Source organism: Lachancea lanzarotensis, scaffold LALA0S06 (genome assembly GCF_000938715.1).
Source record: "Lachancea lanzarotensis genome assembly LALA0, scaffold LALA0S06, whole genome shotgun sequence".
In the NCBI taxonomy this organism is placed as follows: domain Eukaryota; kingdom Fungi; phylum Ascomycota; class Saccharomycetes; order Saccharomycetales; family Saccharomycetaceae; genus Lachancea; species Lachancea lanzarotensis.
In genome coordinates, this window is record NW_019212884.1 from 380,607 (window position 1) to 395,116 (window position 14,510).

The following is a 14,510-nucleotide window of genomic DNA, read 5'->3' on the forward strand; positions in this document are numbered from 1 at the left end:
AAGGACAATGAAATGCTGCTACTGACACTCGATTTATTTTGTCTCTTTTCTATGACATTTGTTTTGTCCTTTAGCGTCGGTAAATGACTGCTTGACAGTAAAAGACAGTAATGAGTAAGGACAAGAACAAAAGTGCTGAAGAAACTATTACCAAGTATGGTGAAAGATTGACATGATCTTAATCCATTCAGAGCATACCAAGGCAGCTTAAAACACAGGCCGATGGCTCCATTGTTAACTTTAAAATAGCAATCACGTGACTGGTGATTTTATACTATGGTGGTGATTCAACTACCAACTCAAAGGCATGGGCAGGACAGAGACGTCCGGCAATGACTAAGTATTGTAGACGAAGAATACCGTCTCACAGCACAGCACTAACCTTCCTAGATGTCTCCATTGAAGGAGATCAACAACAGCTATAGGGATGAAGGACCCAAGCTTCGAGAGGAGAAACATTTCACAGATTTCTATGTCAATCTCGACCAACAAGAGCTGTTACCGGTAATTGTACCAAGCGAGAAAGACCAATTGGACGAAGTTGAGAACCACCCAGGTGACCTTATAAAGGGTCAGATTTCACTGGTGGATAAAGACAATGAAACCCGCAGAAATAGTCCAAAAACGCACATAAAACAAGTAATCTTCAAGGACAAAGTGACAGTGGAACCAATTGCACTTGACAGAAGTCAGGTCAAATTCAAAAAATGCAAATTGAGCATAGGAAGCTTAGTGCATAGTCCGCGGGTCCCTAGAGCATACCAGAAATTTGGATATTTGACAGCATCTCCCATAAACAATTTTGACGAGAATCTGACACCTTACATCAAGAGAACCGACAATTCTGCCACGCTACATCCCAATCCTTTAAAAAATATATCCCGATACCAGTCAAATTTCAAGGTAGAATATGACATGGATGAACAGGATGACCTCTATATAAGGTATCTCAATGAGATTCGCATATCTGATCCACATAACTACCTGTCCCATGAGATTTTTGAAATTGTTATGAGTGTGCTGGAAACGGAATGGTTCCATCTGGAGAAAAAAATACCGCCTAGGATTTCTACCACTTCTGAGATTTCTACGCGAGAAACGAGAGCCGCTTGGGCCCATTACGAGAGCTATGGATCTGATGATGGGACTGGCTACATTGTTGACCAGCCCTGTGCAGTTTGCGGGTTAAGTGAGTGCGACAACTCTAACGCTATTGTATTCTGTGATGGATGTGACGTCGCAGTCCACCAAGAGTGCTATGGAGTCGTGTTCATTCCCGAGGGCCAATGGCTATGCCGTAGATGCATGATATCTCGAAATAGAAAAATCAATTGTCTATTCTGCCCGAGCCACACCGGTGCCTTCAAACAGACAGACCGTGGTTCTTGGGGCCATGTAGTATGCGGACTTTGGATTCCAGAACTATTTTTTGTCAATTCACATTACATGGAGCCCATAGATGGCATTGAATTGATACCGCGATCGAGATGGAAACTTACATGTTATATCTGCAAGCAGAAAGTCGGAGCATGTATACAATGCTCGAACAAGAACTGCTTCGCCGCATTTCATGTGACGTGCGCCAAGAGGGCCGGTCTTTACTTGGACTTTGGTTCTTGTTCAATAGCAGAGGTCTCGTCTAATGCACCTGGACTCAGACTACAAAGTTTCTGCGATAGGCACTCTCCTCCGGACTGGCCGGAGTGTAAAGAGGGCATCATGAAGACCAGAAACTACTTTGCAGCGGCTGACAGCAGTTCAGAGACCGAAGACGTAGTTTCGGTCAAGAAGAGAAATAAGTCTAATTTTAAAACCAAGGGCAAATGGACAACGAATCGTGGAACTCCGATTGCCCCTCAAATGTTTGCACGGCTGGCGCAAGAAGTGCTGGATGTCTTTAAAGTCGAAAATAGTTCAAGTTTGTCCGCGGACCTATGCAAATACTGGTCTATGAAGCGAGAGTTAAAGCGAGGTGCACCACTGGTAAGGAAATTCGACGCCTCATCGTTTAGTTCTTTCACGGTGGATGAAATGAAACAACGCGTTGAATTTGCCAATCTTCTATCAAATGATGTTGAAAAGCTGCAAGAAATGGCTAGTCTTGTGGTCGAAAGACAAACGGTGCTACAACTACGTGACAGTACGATCCGAAAGGCCAAAAGTATCTATACTCACCCAGAGAAAATTGTTGTGCGAGAAAGTATCTTAAAAAGGATGAACAATTATTCCTCCTACAGGACCTTGATGCAAGAAAAGAAGACGCGCGATGCATTAAACAGTCAGCTGCAGATATTTTTTGATTCTGAAAATGATGAGTGTATTAAACTTTTCAGAGAGCTCATGGACGCTTATTTCAACGAAATTGAATCCGATGAAAAGGCCAGTCGCAGAATAAAATCTGAAGCTAAAAAGTTACAGATTCACGTTCACACGCTACTTGAATCTGGGGTGGACACGTCTCAAATCCAGCGATGGTTGGCCAAGGATTTCTCAATCACTGATAGTGGCATAGAGCATGCTCCATGGCAAGGAATCCCTCTTATGGAAGAACAAGAACTCGACCAAACCGAACCGCTATCGGAGACAGAAAACAAGACGTTATGGAAGGCTTTATCGTGAGGTTGTTAAAGCTACAGGATCGTATTTCCATCACATGAACCATCTACTCCATCACATCAAACGGATCAGTAGAATAAGCATTTACCAATCTTAAGCTCGATGGCCCGCTGATCAAAGTTAACAGAACTATTACACTTGTAGAGCCATTTTACAATCAATGGGCCTAATCAAGAGAGTTTCAAACTGGTCTCAAAATGGGAAGCTTGACTATCTATCGGTCAATCCAACAAGGGACGAAGTCGCCCATTACAGTGTTGACCCAGAAGATGAGCGCGATGAATCTATTACAAGACTCAACGTTGTGAAGGACTTTGACAAGATTACATGCTTGGATCACTCAGAAACTGATGTGGGTCTAGTGGGTGTTGGGGAGAGAAGTGGGATGGTTCGAATAATGAACATGATCTATGATATTCCAGGACAGACCACCACACAAGTTCAGGTAAGGGCCAAGCAGCAGCGAGCGGTTAATACACTGGGAATGAGTAGCAGTGGTCTTATCGCAATGGGGCTGGACCGAAATCGTCACGATGCGTCGTTGCAGGTGTGGGATGTCAACTATCAAAGCACAGACTCTAACGTGGTAAATCCATCGTTCTCGTTTTGCCTAAATGAAACCGTCGTTTCACTGAAGTTCTTGGATGATACAACATTGATTGCAGGTACAAGCAAGTTGTTGAAAGAACTTGATCTCAGATCACCGAATCCCAGTTACCAGCATCCAACACGGTTGTGCTACGATATAAAGGTGAATCCACACAATGTGTGGCAGTTCACAACCTATGGAGATGACGGAACGCTTTCTATTTGGGACAGACGTAAATTAGGGCAAAGCTCGTCGTCCAGCGAATCTCTGGATACGCAGCCTCTTTTGAAATTCGATAAACTGATGGGCGCAGGCGTCGCTTCGAGGAAATATAGCAACTCATGTTTTCGCTGGTCAGCGGTGCGCAACAACGAGTTTACTACTCTACATGGCGGTCAAGTTATTAGAAGGTGGCGACTAGGTAGTTTCCCGACTTCTTCAATTAAAGATGAAGCCCACTCAAGTCCACAGCTCGAGACGACAGTCGAATCGCTCTTCATATCTACTGTTCATGACATAGCCACAACGTATGACAGGGTCGTGACGTTCGACTACGTCCCAAGGGAAGATGGATCTGCCAATTTTGTGTGCATGAGACAGTCGGGCACGCTCTTCAGGATGGCCTTAAAAGGCGGGGTATCAAGAATTGCGTTCAATTGTGATAACAGCCTCCTTACGGCAAGTGATGAAAGAACGGACGTGAATGAGCTAAGGGTAGCAGATATGATGGAGAAAACGACAAATGAGGAAAGAGCAGCCGCCTTAAAAATATTATCTTTTGAGGATCTTGACTTAAGTGACCAAGAAGAGGATCACAGGATCGACAGTGAGGCGAATGGTTCAAACTCTTCTGAGATCAGCTCGAAAGATATCCAAGGTCAACATGAGTCAAAAAGTCGCAATTCATCCGTGGGCGGACTAGGCTTTTTGCTTAAGCCCGAAAGTCTGCTTGAAAACGATATTAGCATGATAATGAAAAGACGTGCTCTGCATAATTATGGTTTCGATCCGTTGAAGACTGTGGAATTCATTGATACATCCAAATCACTGCAGAACAATGCCTACATAAGGAATACTTGGAGGTGGTTGTCGATCGTGAAGGCATCTGTTGACGACGGGCTGATGGTGTCTGGAGAGCTCGATCTCGGATACGAAGGTATACTTGGAATATGGAATGGATTAGATGGTCTTTCTCACCAGGACAGGTACAGCAGAGGAGCAAATCTGTCGGAAAAACAGTTAGGCAGAGAGTTAGAAAAAATTGTTCGAATGCGAGGAAAATATAAATCCAAAATGGGTGAATCTAGTGGTATGATACCATTCGCTAATTCGACAAAGCCTATTCAGCGTAGACTGTGCATGATTATCTCTGGATGGGATTTGCACCCTTCAGAGTATGAGGCGAAGTATCAAGGCTTGATCAAGGCCAATTTATATGAGAAGGCTGCAGGTTGGGCCGTATTCTTTGGCGACGTCACGAAAGCCATCGAAATTTTGAGCTCCGCCAAAAAAGAGAGGCTACGTTTGATTGCAACTGCCATAGCCGGGTACCTTGCTTACAAGGATCAGCCTGGGAATAACGCATGGAGACAGCAGTGCAGAAAAATGTCATCTGAGCTCGATGATCCTTACCTTCGTGTTATATTTGGCTTCATCGCTGACAATGATTGGTGGGATATTCTATCCGAGTCAGCCATTTCACTCAGGGAAAGACTGGGTGTAGCATTGAGGTCTTTGAATGACCAAGATCTAACCCGATTTCTAGAAAGAACTGCTAATTCGGTTATTTCGAATGGTGAACTAGAAGGTCTAATCCTGACTGGGATCACGCCAAGCGGTGTCAAATTGTTGCAGTCATATGTCAATAAGACTAGTGACGTACAGACAGCCGCGCTTTTATCCATATATGGCTGCCCTCGTTACTTCAAAAGTCCTCAGGTTGACGAGTGGGTGCACGCGTACCGCATGATGCTGAACTCTTGGGAGTTGTTCACAGTGAGAGCTAAATTCGACGTTCTACGTGGAAAACTATCGAGAAGCACCCTTGCTCCTTCACTGGGCCATCATCGACCTCGACAGCTTTACATTCAATGTCTAAAATGCAACAAAAACATCAACAATCCTGTAGATGCTTCTGCTTCAGCACCGGCCTCCAAAATGGGTAAAAACTTTGGTGCTGGCGGAAGCTTCAAGAAGTTTGGTTTGAATAATGCTTCACCTTCGAATACAGCAGCTCAAAAACACTCATGCCCTCATTGCGGCACACCATTTCCACGGTGTGCCATCTGTTTATTGCCTTTAGGCACTGCTAACTTGCCTATTGTTATTAATGGGCGAGCCACAAACCAAGATGCACAGGGTGAGGGTCAAATGGATGAAGCTCGCCGGCTCAAGCTAAACGAATGGTTCAGCTTCTGTCTTGCTTGCAACCATGGCATGCACGCGGGTCATGCCGAAGAGTGGTTTGAAAAACATGTCACTTGTCCTGTTCCGGGCTGTTCATGCCGCTGCAGCGCATTGTAACGGTCTTAATTTTGAATGGATTTTGAATGATTGGACCGGCTGGTGCTGCTTATGAAGAAAGACAGTGTCTCTAGTGTCTGTCTAATCACATTTGAGCTACAATTTACAATTAGTGGGCATTTTACTACTGCGAAGCTGGTGAACATGCAGCATGACATGGATTCACAAGAGGGCACTCAAGAATAACGGGGTTTTTCATTGGACATGGAAATAAACCTAAATTGTGGTCATGGTAAGCCAGAATTGGATCAAATTTACATATTTCTGACTCGAGTCGCGAAGTTGATACATGCAAATTTCGACAGGTGTTTTCCCATCAGCAGTTCTAGGAACACAAGTTGTAATTAAGATAAAAGCGCAATAACGACGGCATTCACGATGGTGAATTATCTCTCTAATATCCATATTTTTCAATCCATGAAGAACCATTTCTCGAGATATTACAGAAACCATCAATCCGTGAGGAAAAGACACAAATTAACACAAAAACCAAAAGATAGTCAAAATAAACTGTGATATTAACAACATTGCCATTGAAATACAAGTTTCTCACTGAGTGTATAATGGAGTTCATTGATCTCCAGGTCTAGCCATCAGTTTCGTATATTGTGACCGATCTCAACTTCATAAGCCATGATGATTGATGGTTCACCTCTTTGTATTAAGATCAAGATAATTCTCGAAACAAGAACTTTACTGCATCCTAAACGTCAAGAAGCGTTTTCGTGAAGAGTACCAACTCAATCAAGCTTGAACAAGCTCAATTCAAATCGCTGTTCTCAAAACTTTTGGTAGCTTTAGCGTTTTGTGAGGCTAAGAATCATCGAATTGAACAAGCACCTGAGACATCTTTGATTGAGTTTGATCTGTCGTTAACTTTGTATTAAAAGGCAATTTAAAAGCCCAATTCGAGCGAGTATCAACGGGGGATATCGGTAGTTCAAGATGCTGAGCCAGGTGGAGCAGGAAATCCGGCGTAAAGTGGAGCGTGAGAGAAACATTATTCTTGGCGCAACGCAGCTGAAGAAGAAGACGGAAAATGTTATGGTGATACAGAAATGTAACACTAATATCAGGGAAGCGCAACAGAACATCCAGTACCTGGAAGAAACGCTCCGAAAATTGAAACTCAGCGATGGTGGGGACTCTCAAAGTGCAGCACAGAAGCGTGCAAGTCACGGGTACGGCCAACTATCAACCATTGCGCCAGACGACCACATTTTTTCCCGTCTAGACTTGATGAAATATGACTGTCCGTCCCTTTCTCAGCGTATCCAGTACATGTTGCAGCAGTTGGAATTCAAACTCCAAGTGGAACAGCAATATGAAGAAGCAAACGAGAAACTGACCAAGTTGTATCAAATTGATGGCGATCGTCGCAGCAGCTCCGCAGCGCAGGGTGGTTCAAGGGAATCCAAGCTAAGGATTCAACTTTTAAAGAAGACTCTTAAGAAGTATCAAGCCATCAATGTGGATATAGATCAGTTCAAAGGTCATTCTGATAACTCTAATGCGACACAGCCCAAGTTCAGGCGCCAGCAGCTCTCAGGAACACTTACCATTGGGGTGAGTGCCATACGCGACGTGGATCATGTTCAGTCTCCCATGTTTTCACGAAGCCCCGAGACGTTTATCACTATCAAGATAGATGACACGGTTCAGGCGAAGTCTAGGGCTTCGAGGACTGACAGATGGCAAGAAGAGTTTCACATTAATGCTAGTAACGGAAATGAAGTCGAAATCACCGTTTATGACAAGATCAACGAACAGGTTGTTCCTGTTGCCCAAATGTGGTTGTTGTTGTCGGATATAGCCGAAGAGATCCGTAAAAAGAAAGCTGGTCAGACTGGTCAGATCGAATGGAAAGGAGCTGCTAGAGTCACCAGTCCACCCGAAATGAACGATTCCACGGGTCGTGCAATTGACTCAGCCGCTGGTACATATGGTGCGTCGGCTCCGGATAATACTGCATCGCCACCGCTCACAACAAGTTTGTGGTTTGTGCTCGAACCTGCGGGCCAGATACTGCTAAACCTTGGATTTAGTAAGTCGAGCCAACCGGCCAACAAGAATTTGATGGGAGGCCTCCATCGTCATGGTGCCATCATCAATAGGAAAGAGGAAGTTTATGAGCAACAGGGGCACCATTTTGTTCAAAAATCCTTTTACAACATTATGTGCTGCGCCTATTGCGGCGACTTTTTGCGATACTCCGGCTTCCAATGTCAAGACTGTAAGTTTCTCTGTCACAAGAAATGCTACCAGCACGTAGTGACAAAATGCATCGCGAAGGCAAGCACCGAATCAGATCCGGAGGAGCCTAAGCTCAACCATTGCATTCCTCATAGATTCGAACCGGTGTCCAATAGAGGTACGAAATGGTGTTGTCATTGCGGCTACATCCTTCCCTGGGGAAAGAAGAACTTACGGAAATGTACTGAGTGTGGCATTATGTGTCACACTCAATGTGCCCATCTCGTACCCGATTTTTGTGGAATGTCTATGGATATGGCAAATCAAATCCTGACGGCTATTCAGGATACTAAGAGGAACCAGAAAGTGAAACAGAAATTGCAGCCTAAGCCACCAGTCAAAGTTATTGGTGAAAATCAGCATACAGCTCAGATCAGCCCCAAAAGATCTAATAGGTTTTCGGACCGCAGTTTCGAATCCAAGCAGCTACCACATTCTCCAACGCATTCCAATTTTGCCGATGTGATCAATGGAAGTCAAGATCACAAGCAGAACAAAGAAGATACTAATGGATCGGAGCATGTTGCTCCCTCGCAAAAGCCTGAGACAAGGCGTATAGCCCCCGAAGAAGAGAGAAATGATATCTTGAATGACAGGCTGAACAACTTCATTGAGGAAAACACAAACTACAATGCCTTCACTAATCCGACCAATTACGCTCAGCAATACGAGCCTGATGATGGAAGTCGTACTTTGGATCCCTCGTATTCACACCCATACGGTATGGATTTAATCAAGCCAAGTGCTGCTGAGGACGGAGCTGAGCAACATTGGGACGAGCAACAGCACACGGACGAGACTTTGCCCATGAAGGTCCATGAGGAAGTGTACGAGAATTCAGCAGAATTGCAAGGTGCGGACATCGTTGATTTGAATACAAAGGCACCTCATTACGAAGCAATCATAAGTTCGAGGAACAATTTTGATGGCACGACACCAGATTGGGACACCAAGACGCATGCGTATGATATTCGTAAAACTGGAGTTCTGGATGGCACACCAGAACTGACACCTGATCATAAGGACGAAGCAGTAAGTGACGCTGTATCCCTTGTAGGCCAACAGATCAATGGTGTAGCCGGCACATCCCGTTCTCCACAACGCTCTCATACGAGCGGTAAACATCGGAAGAAGGCCCCTAAACGTCGGAAAATTTCATTGGATGACTTCATTCTGCTCAAAGTACTTGGTAAGGGAAATTTTGGTAAAGTTCTTTTAGCCAAATCCAAAAACAACGAGAGGTTATGTGCTATCAAGGTTCTAAAGAAGGATCACATTATAAAGAATCATGACATTGAGAGTGCAAGAGCGGAGAAGAAAGTGTTCCTTTTGGCTACTAAGGGCAAGCACCCATTCTTGACCAATCTTTTCTGCTCCTTTCAAACAGAAAACCGTATTTATTTCGCTATGGAGTTCATTGGCGGTGGTGATCTGATGTGGCACGTTCAAAACCAGAGATTGTCTGTCAGAAGAGCCAAATTCTATGCTGCTGAGGTTTTACTTGCCCTCAAGTATTTTCATGACAATGGTGTTATTTACCGTGATTTGAAGCTCGAGAACATCTTGTTGACTCCAGAAGGTCACATTAAGATTGCAGATTATGGGCTTTGCAAAGACGAAATGTGGTATGGCAACAAAACATCAACATTTTGCGGGACACCCGAGTTCATGGCTCCCGAGATTTTGAAAGAACAGGAGTACACAAAGGCTGTGGACTGGTGGGCTTTTGGAGTTCTATTGTATCAAATGCTGCTTTGCCAGTCGCCATTCTCAGGTGACGATGAAGACGAGGTTTTCAATGCTATTCTCACCGACGAACCTCTTTATCCAATTGATATGGCTGGAGATATAGTTCAGATTTTCCAAGGTCTTTTGATAAAAGATCCAGAGCGCCGTCTTGGTGCAGGTCCTCGGGATGCAGCCGAGGTCATGGCCGAGCCTTTCTTCAAGAACATCAATTTCGATGACATCCTGCAGCAGAGAGTCCAGCCTCCCTACATCCCCGAAATTAAAGCCGCAGACGATACATCGTATTTTGAAAAGGAGTTTACGTCCGCTCCTCCTACTTTGACGCCTCTACCGTCCGTTTTGAGCTCGAACCTGCAAGAAGAGTTTCGTGGGTTTTCATTCATGCCAGAGGACCTACTACTATGATATCGAATTAATATATAAGTTTTAACAAGGCCGCAGATAATACCAGGAATTGTAAAGTCGTTGGTCATCAGTTCACGTTGCTTTCACCGTAGGTGGAAAATGCAGGCAAGCTTTCTCTCTTGTTTAGGTGTCTTTGGCTTTCGTTTATGATGTAATTCTCGCTGCGTCATTATAAAGGCTTGAGATTGAACATTATACACATCAATAGCCTAAAGTTGAAAAAAGCTTCCCCCAGAACAGTTCCAAGAGCACCTCTCAGCATGTTCAAGAGTCGGAGACTTAAGGGAGTATCCAATGCCATCAAATCGGCGTCCAGTAGCGATGTTTCTGCTGGCTTGTCGCCGAAAATGTTTAACATCAGTGAGGTGAGCCGTTACGGTCTTAATGGGACGGTGAAAGCGTTTGCGTTCGACCCTGTACAGAGTTTACTAGCTCTTGCCACTGATAGTGGAGAAATCCATGTTTATGGGAAACAACAGGTGGAAGTTGTTTTCACATTAGAAACCAAGACATTTGTCAAGGAGCTGCGATTTGTGAAGGGAATCTTTTTGATTGCAGTGGATTCCAAAGACTCGGTGCTCGTATTGTCGCTGCATTCTAAGAAAGTTATGGCGGCTTTTTTCGCTCCTGGCAAAATTTCCTGCATCGAAACAGACCCTTCATTGGAGTGGATGCTGATCGGTCTCCAAAGCGGTACTACTGTGGTTTACGACATAGACAAAGACTGCATATCTCCAGTACGACTCGAAAATTTACAAAAAACGATTTTACCTCAAAACCCTCTGTCTGGAGTTGTATCGATACAATGGAACCCAAGAGATTATGGCACGGTTCTTATATCGTACAACCTAGTCACAGTGCTGTACTCCATAGTCGAAAATAAGATCAAGCAGCAGTTCATCTACACAATTCCACCTTTTGCCCCCGGTGGTGATCAGAGCGGGAATCTGGAGACCGATCGGACCCCAGCAACTATCCAGTCTATGTTTCACCCGAACTCTCTACATGTTTTGACTGTCCATCGAGACAGTTCTTTGGTTTTCTGGGACGCAAACAGTGGTCAACTGCTGCAAGCAAGATCCCTGTTTGAGACTGACGTGAATGTCCCAAGAAGCGTTCTTGAGCCAGCTCAACCACCAGTGTCTCGGATTCTACAAGTATCCTGGATCTGCGCCTCGAATCCAGAATACACATCACTTCTGATAGCAGGTGGTGCTATAGGAGAGGGTGAGGAGTGCCACAGCCTAACGATGATAGATTTAGGAGTGACCCCAAAGTATACAATCACTTCTTATGAGAAGATGGGTGCGTATTATGCATCGCCCGTGCAACAAAAAGTTTTCCCAGTTCCCAATGAAGCATCTATCGTCAAATTCTTACCACTAGCTAGGGCGTCTTGCTATTTTTCTGGAAACCACGACCCAGCCATTATCTTGGTATTGCTAGATGATGGTGAAATGGAAACTGTCCTGTATCCATCTGGCAATTTGTCGTACAAGGCATCGCTATTTCCACAAAGTATATCATGGATAAGACCTACAGCGACCAAATGCGAAGCTACTTCCGTTCCCAAAAAGCTTTGGTTGGGAATGATGAGCTCTACGTACAACAAAGATTTCATATTGAAAGGTGGCGCTCCTGTTCGAAAGCCGCTGAGAGTACACGACACACGGTCTGCTTTGGCAACCGGTCATAAAAATGGTTCCGTTAGAATATGGGACGCTTCTCATGGAGAACTTGACGATAGTTCCGTTTTCGACGTCAGTGTTTCTCACGCCCTTAACAAGAGCTATGGTGTTGGCGTTAACAATGTGTCTTTTGCGTCCGAGACTGCGGAGCTAGCTGTTTCGACCGAAGGTGGGGACGTTGTTTTGTTCAAATTCCAGGCCAACCAGTTTTTTGGTAACAAAGAAAATACCAACGAGACCGAGATCAAGCTCAAAAGATTTTCCCTTAACGAAGTCAAAGAGTTACTCGTTGATATTTCGGACAGAGCGCCACGTAAGTTAAGGGAAGGCTTCATGCCTAATTGCGCCATTCACGCCAACGCTGGAAGGGTTTTGGCCCTAAAGAATAGCAATGTAGGCTTTGTCGCAATTGCGTACGAAAATGGACTACTTATGGTAGTAGACAGAAGAGGCCCCGCAGTTATTTATTCGGAAGTCATCAAAAACATTACTCATGACAGAAGCACTGTGACAACTTGCATCGATTTTTCAGTGGCAGAATATGGTGATGACAGTTATTCCAGTATCTTGATGACCTGTGGAACTGATGTAGGCGAGGCATTGATTTTTAAAGTTTTGCCTGAATCGAATGGTCGTTTCATGGTGCAACTTATTGATGCTGTCAAGACTATAGACCAGGGTCCCGTTACAGCCATTGAAAGCATATCAAAGGCAACCGGAGCTTCGTGTTCTGCTACGATTGCATCGATGCAGGGGCTTTCAAAGGGTGTGCCAATACCTGCTTTTACAATGATGGCAGGATATAACGACATCCGACTTTTCACGGCAGGGAAGTCCAAGGATACACACAAAATTTTCAAATCTCCGATTGCGACGGCCGGACTGTGTGTCTTTCGCGTTCCACAAACTGTCAAGAAGGAAGTCACCTCTGCAGCTGCGATAGTGTGTCTATTGAGTAATGGAGAGATCAAAGTTTTGAACCTACCCGAGCTACGAGAGCTGCATTCGACTCGTTTGCCAATGCCAGCTCAATCCAAGTATATCAAGGAAGCATCGATTTTGCGGAATGGTGACATCGTCGTTCGTGTTGGGAAGTGCGAAGCAAGTCTTCTGACGGTACTGAAGGAAACTGCAGACAATATGGAAAAGTTCAATGCTGAGGCCCTAATGTCCGCTACAGACACTTTATACAACTCTGGATTGCGCATACCTTGCCGTCCACAAGTCAATTCCCTGCAGTGGGCACGGGGTTCGATTTATGTGAAGCGTGGAGACTTAGACAAGCTATTTGGCACGGATCTCAAACCTTACAAATATGACGAAAGTAATATTGCCAATGGAACGATATCACTTGATCCGCAAGAAAATGTCAGCAACACGCATCAGATGAATCCTTCGGATGCGCTGCACTCTTATATTGCCCCAGTAAGACATACAGCTCGCTCAGAGGCTGTTGGAACAATGAGATATCTTTCAAGAGCGATGGAGAACGGAATGGACTCTCTGGAAGGTCGTTTCAACGACTATGCTACTGCTACTGGTGAGACTATCAGCGAGGCCCTGGAACAGACTGGATCGGACATGGTGAAAGGTGCTTTCAGGTCCAAGATGGGATTCTAACTGGATGGTTGAAATGCGCCAACGTAATGGATGATCTGTAAGGATTTAATGGAAATTGAGTCAAGTTACCATAGCTGTAGGACACTAGCTGACCAAACGGAAACAATAGCAGGTTGAAGGGTGTTGCGCTTCGCTTTGGTACGCTATAGTCTTTCATTGTTTGTCATTCTGTAGATAGCTCCAGCAACAACAAGTCATCATGGGTCAAGATCTGATTCTAAAGGCTCAGGTCAGAGGTACAGATCCAAATCTGAAAACGAAGGGCTGGGATGATGTTACGGTGCACACTTTGACGCTAAATCGGGAACGGTGTTTGAGTAGGGAACTGGTAGAGTCGTTCTTTAGGTTTCTACGTCATAATAGCGACGATGTGATACGACAGAAACTAAACAACACGAAAGAGAAGAATGAGAGGGCTGCAAAGACAAGATGCAAGGAGTTCGTTACGCAGGACTTGTTCCCCAGCTGGGATCTGCGATTGCGTGCGATTGATTTTTGTGATCGTGAGGCGTCGTCCTTGAAGCGTGAGTTGGACGAAAAATACGCGCCCGATGGGTCTCACGGCCCTGTTTTGGCAGCTCGCATGGATCCATATGCTGCAGCGGATAGCGTTGCCACCAGGGAAGCTTATTTACGACAATGGAGTGAGCTAAGACGCTGGGTCGATAATCAGAGGGGAATCGAGCAGATCTTGCAACGAACAGGAACGGGTGTACTTGCCAGAGCTTGTGATCCAGACACATCCTACATTGACGAGTTTGAAAAGTTCAGAAAATCCATTAGATAAGGAGAATTATGTGGGAGAAAGTCGACCAGGACAGCTCACAACTGTGGATAGCGAAGTGAATTCGAGACTAGAAAAAGTGAAGAAGAATCAGGGTGATTCCTGCAACAAATCAGTTCAATTCCAGCACGTCAAAGGTCCCAAATCAACAGGAGCTCTTGATCTACTCAACTTCTATCTCTCATCTCTCTTTCTCTCTTGTCAACTATCGATACTGACTGAGCCGGACTTGATTTCAAAAAACGTCACATGACATTTATATCATGTGATCACATATCACTAC

General features: G+C 44.7%; 5 protein-coding genes across 5 annotated transcripts; all 5 read left to right on the forward strand.

Moving 5' to 3' along the window:
* Positions 1–390: 390 nt before the first annotated feature.
* Positions 391–2,619, forward strand: NTO1 (LALA0S06e04214g1_1; the record flags this gene model as incomplete). The annotated part of the gene is made up of 1 exon (XM_022771864.1): positions 391–2,619. The coding sequence occupies one exon, from the start codon at positions 391–393 to the stop codon at positions 2,617–2,619; it is 2,229 nt and encodes a 742-aa protein (XP_022629025.1).
* A 157-nt stretch (positions 2,620–2,776) lies between these two features.
* SEA4 (LALA0S06e04236g1_1) lies at positions 2,777–5,728 on the forward strand (the record flags this gene model as incomplete). The annotated part of the gene is made up of 1 exon (XM_022771865.1): positions 2,777–5,728. One exon carries the CDS (start codon positions 2,777–2,779, stop codon positions 5,726–5,728), a length of 2,952 nt encoding a protein of 983 aa, XP_022629026.1.
* A 945-nt stretch (positions 5,729–6,673) lies between these two features.
* On the forward strand, positions 6,674–10,135 carry PKC1 (LALA0S06e04258g1_1; the record flags this gene model as incomplete). Its single annotated transcript, XM_022771867.1, has 1 exon — positions 6,674–10,135. One exon carries the CDS (start codon positions 6,674–6,676, stop codon positions 10,133–10,135), a length of 3,462 nt encoding a protein of 1,153 aa, XP_022629027.1.
* A 260-nt stretch (positions 10,136–10,395) lies between these two features.
* Positions 10,396–13,443, forward strand: LALA0_S06e04280g (LALA0S06e04280g1_1; the record flags this gene model as incomplete). The annotated part of the gene is made up of 1 exon (XM_022771868.1): positions 10,396–13,443. The coding sequence occupies one exon, from the start codon at positions 10,396–10,398 to the stop codon at positions 13,441–13,443; it is 3,048 nt and encodes a 1,015-aa protein (XP_022629028.1).
* A 199-nt stretch (positions 13,444–13,642) lies between these two features.
* On the forward strand, positions 13,643–14,230 carry MIX23 (LALA0S06e04302g1_1; the record flags this gene model as incomplete). Its single annotated transcript, XM_022771869.1, has 1 exon — positions 13,643–14,230. One exon carries the CDS (start codon positions 13,643–13,645, stop codon positions 14,228–14,230), a length of 588 nt encoding a protein of 195 aa, XP_022629029.1.
* Positions 14,231–14,510: the final 280 nt, after the last annotated feature.